This window comes from Rhodotorula paludigena (genome assembly GCF_050403205.1).
Source record: "Rhodotorula paludigena JCM10292 DNA, Rt_paludigena_JCM10292v1_ctg173, whole genome shotgun sequence".
Classification (NCBI taxonomy): domain Eukaryota; kingdom Fungi; phylum Basidiomycota; class Microbotryomycetes; order Sporidiobolales; family Sporidiobolaceae; genus Rhodotorula; species Rhodotorula paludigena.
This window is the reverse complement of record NW_027481285.1, coordinates 1-527: the sequence shown is the minus strand read 5'-3', so window position 1 is coordinate 527 and position 527 is coordinate 1. Positions and strand designations below refer to the sequence as shown.

At 66.6% G+C, this 527-nt stretch overlaps 1 protein-coding gene across 1 annotated transcript; it reads right to left on the bottom strand.

The window, feature by feature from the left end:
- Positions 1 to 113: 113 nt before the first annotated feature.
- Positions 114 to 527, bottom strand: JCM10292_005487 (uncharacterized protein; the record flags this gene model as incomplete). Its single annotated transcript, XM_076653039.1, has 3 exons — positions 114 to 154; positions 222 to 391; positions 463 to 527. Coding segments are annotated over 3 exons (276 nt in total), but the record flags the coding sequence as incomplete, so codon positions are not given.

Sequence of the window (527 nt, the reverse complement as noted above, 5' to 3'; positions counted from 1 at the left end):
GGTGGTAAGGATGACAACAGGCGAAAGACGAAAGGGGGTGGACGGGGGGCAACGAGCGACGACAGCCTCCGACAGCCAGGCCGGCGACGACGCAAGCGAGGGACGCGAGACGCCTACTGGCGCTCGCCACGGAGACGGCGCGCAAGCTGGATGTCTGTGTGGAGGTGCACGCCGGGTCAGCAACCTGCACGAGGGCAAGCGCGGCGAGGGAGAAAGCGCACCCTTGGGCTGGATGGTGACACGCTTGGCGTGGATCGCGGCGAGGTTGGTGTCCTCAAAGAGCGAGACGAGGTACGCCTCGGCAGCCTCCTGGAGCGCCATGACGGCCGACGACTGGAAGCGGAGGTCCGTCTTGAAGTCCTGCGCGATCTCGCGGACGAGGCGCTGGAAGCTGTACGAGGGGGGGCGAGTGAGAATCAGGACGCGGTTCCGCCTCGACGATCCCGAGAGAGCACGACGCACGGGAGCTTGCGGATGAGGAGCTCGGTCGACTTCTGGTAGCGACGGATCTCACGGAGCGCGACGGT